Below are 2,436 nucleotides of genomic sequence, written 5' to 3' on the forward strand. Positions count from 1 at the left end.
AGATAGCAAGAAAAATATCAGCTTCATTACGAGAGTGTAGAGTACGTGGTGGTGGAGCCATTGATGTATATAGCTTTTAGGGTGTATAAAGTTGGCAGGGTGGCCGACTCGCTTGTATGGCCGACTCGCTTATAAAACACGTTATGCATGACTTTCGATTTAGGTGGAAAAGCGGAGGAGTAGAAAACTTACCTTTTGCGGATTTTCCAATGCTTCCCATGAGTGTACTAATATCTGCTCTATCTTCAGGAGTTATAGTAAGACTCGAAAGCCACCTATCCGACCTCTGCTGAACATATGCTTGGATTTCTTGACCGTTCCCATCTTCCACACGGATTGGAGTGACCTTGGGACTTAACATTCTGACGATGTCATGGTCTGGTCGACCACTAATGAGGAGTTTTAGGTTTTCATGCTCTTCATGGAGCTGAAGCATGATTTCAAGGAGAAACCTTCGTTCAACCTCCAAAATATCATCCAAACCGTCCACAACGAAATACGTGGTCGGTAACATCTCAAGCATTTGCTTGATAAGGTTTGTAGCAAACTCTACAGAGCTGGAGAGCTGACGGGAGTTGTTCCTATACGCCAGGGTTACCATTGGCTGTAATATTTTGTTATCAATAGCCAGTTGAATCATGAAAGTGTGGAAGACCTGTAAAGGAGGGTCGTCATTTCGGGCTCGATAGGAAAGGAACGCGAAAGCAAGAGGGTCGCCCTGGGACTTCATCCTCCTGACGAAAAGGGACACCAAGAATGTTTTCCCTGAGTGAAATGACATTAGAATCCATGATTAAAATATAAGGGGCTGAGAAACACACGCACCTGCACCGAGGATTCCTTGCAACCATAGCAGCCTCGAACTCGAACAGTTAGGATCCACCCAGTCCTTGAATTGATTCAGACTCTCCAGCCAACTTTTAGTTAGAATCCGATAGTTTCCGCGAACTTTCTCGAGCTCGTCGTCATATAGGTTCGCTGAAAGTATGGTTTTTACTTGTTCGAAATCCGCGCGTGAATGAGCGTCTTGAATTTGTTCGAATACCCGATAAGATTCGGCCCGCGCGGCTTCTGCTTCCACTATGTTGTTCAGGTTGGCCTGACTGTCCATCAAGCCTTTGTACTTTGCAATGTTTTCGATTATCAACTGAATCTTGCGGGAGTATTTGGGCCAAAGAACTTCAAAAAATCTTTGAGCCTCTATTGCATCTGGTTAGACACCAAACGTGTACTGACTAAACAGGCGATAGTTACGTACTGTTGAGGTCAAAGAACTCGAGTAATGTTGAATGAAAATCCAGTATGTCTTTATAAAAAAGAGAAAGGAAGCGCTTCATATGGTCGTCCTGGCTGAATATTTCCGTGTACTTCTCATATTGGGGCAGGTGCACCCCAACTTGAGCCATGGTGTCCCATATCTTTTCATAGCCGTCGATATAGGTTTTTGTAGCCTATGCAAAGTGTGAGAACAAAGCTAGACATACAGTCCCGGCAATCGAATGAATCAAAATCTTTGCTCGGACATTGGTTTGCCATGCAAGATTTTGGGGATTTGGAGGCAACGCTCTTTCATAGTCGGAACAAAAAGTAAACTTGATAAGTGAGACGTACTAATAAGATTATTCTCAATGGACCCTAGATGACCTATCGTTAGTACGGTAAAACACGATGTTCCCAATTGGAGCTTACCCAAATCAACGCAAGAACGTCCAGTTTCGCCCGCACAAAGGTATCGATAACTTTAGCGTAGTGCTGCAGGCAGTCTAGGTATGGTTCGATCCTGCGAAGATTTCGCAACGTGCCAGACTTGGAATGCTCCCTCTGAATTTTGTCTGTGGCGTCATATACTGCTTTGATCGAAGCGAATTGGAGAACATTATGGGAATTCTCACTTGTAGAAGAAAGGAATTCCCTCTTCGCCGCCTCGAAAGCCTCAGCAACAGGAGAGGCCATTACGTTCCAGTCGTCTACAGGGCGATTCTTATCAATGTTTTTAGCAAGGTATAGGATCGCGACATTAAGGGTTTGGACGTGGAGAGTGGCTCTTATCGATATTTCCAGTGAGCTACAAGAAAGCGAAATTAATAATTCTGATGTGCAGGTCGATGAGGTAGGATCGCTCAACAACAAAGGTTGTGGTTCTTGGCAGTGGAGGCTTCGCTCCTTCAGCTGATTTTCAACACCAGGACTCCGAACACACAGCCTCTTTCGAAGTGGAGGCTTAGCTCCTTTAGCTGATTTCGAATGCGACTTCTAACACATAGCCTCTTTCAACGCAGGCTGCAATAAGAGTGCAAAACGTGCTAAGTTGAGCAAAATATAGGCACCAACTGTTGCTTACCAGAGCACCAACTTCGAGTTTTTCAGAATAGGTGTAATTTTAGCTCATTATATACAAATCCATCCCAAGAAATCGATTGCAACTAGTGCTAAGTC

At 44.3% G+C, this 2,436-nt stretch overlaps 1 protein-coding gene across 1 annotated transcript; it reads right to left on the reverse strand.

The window, feature by feature from the left end:
- Positions 1 to 26: 26 nt before the first annotated feature.
- Positions 27 to 1,953, reverse strand: COCMIDRAFT_10428 (uncharacterized protein; the record flags this gene model as incomplete). Its single annotated transcript, XM_007695807.1, has 6 exons — positions 27 to 73; positions 193 to 765; positions 826 to 1,200; positions 1,259 to 1,451; positions 1,612 to 1,635; positions 1,690 to 1,953. The coding sequence occupies 6 exons, from the start codon at positions 1,951 to 1,953 to the stop codon at positions 27 to 29; spliced, it is 1,476 nt and encodes a 491-aa protein (XP_007693997.1).
- Between the last annotated feature and the right edge of the window lie 483 nt (positions 1,954 to 2,436).

The sequence above is a fragment of the Bipolaris oryzae genome, assembly GCF_000523455.1.
Source record: "Bipolaris oryzae ATCC 44560 unplaced genomic scaffold scaffold_480, whole genome shotgun sequence".
Classification (NCBI taxonomy): Eukaryota; Fungi; Ascomycota; class Dothideomycetes; order Pleosporales; family Pleosporaceae; genus Bipolaris; species Bipolaris oryzae.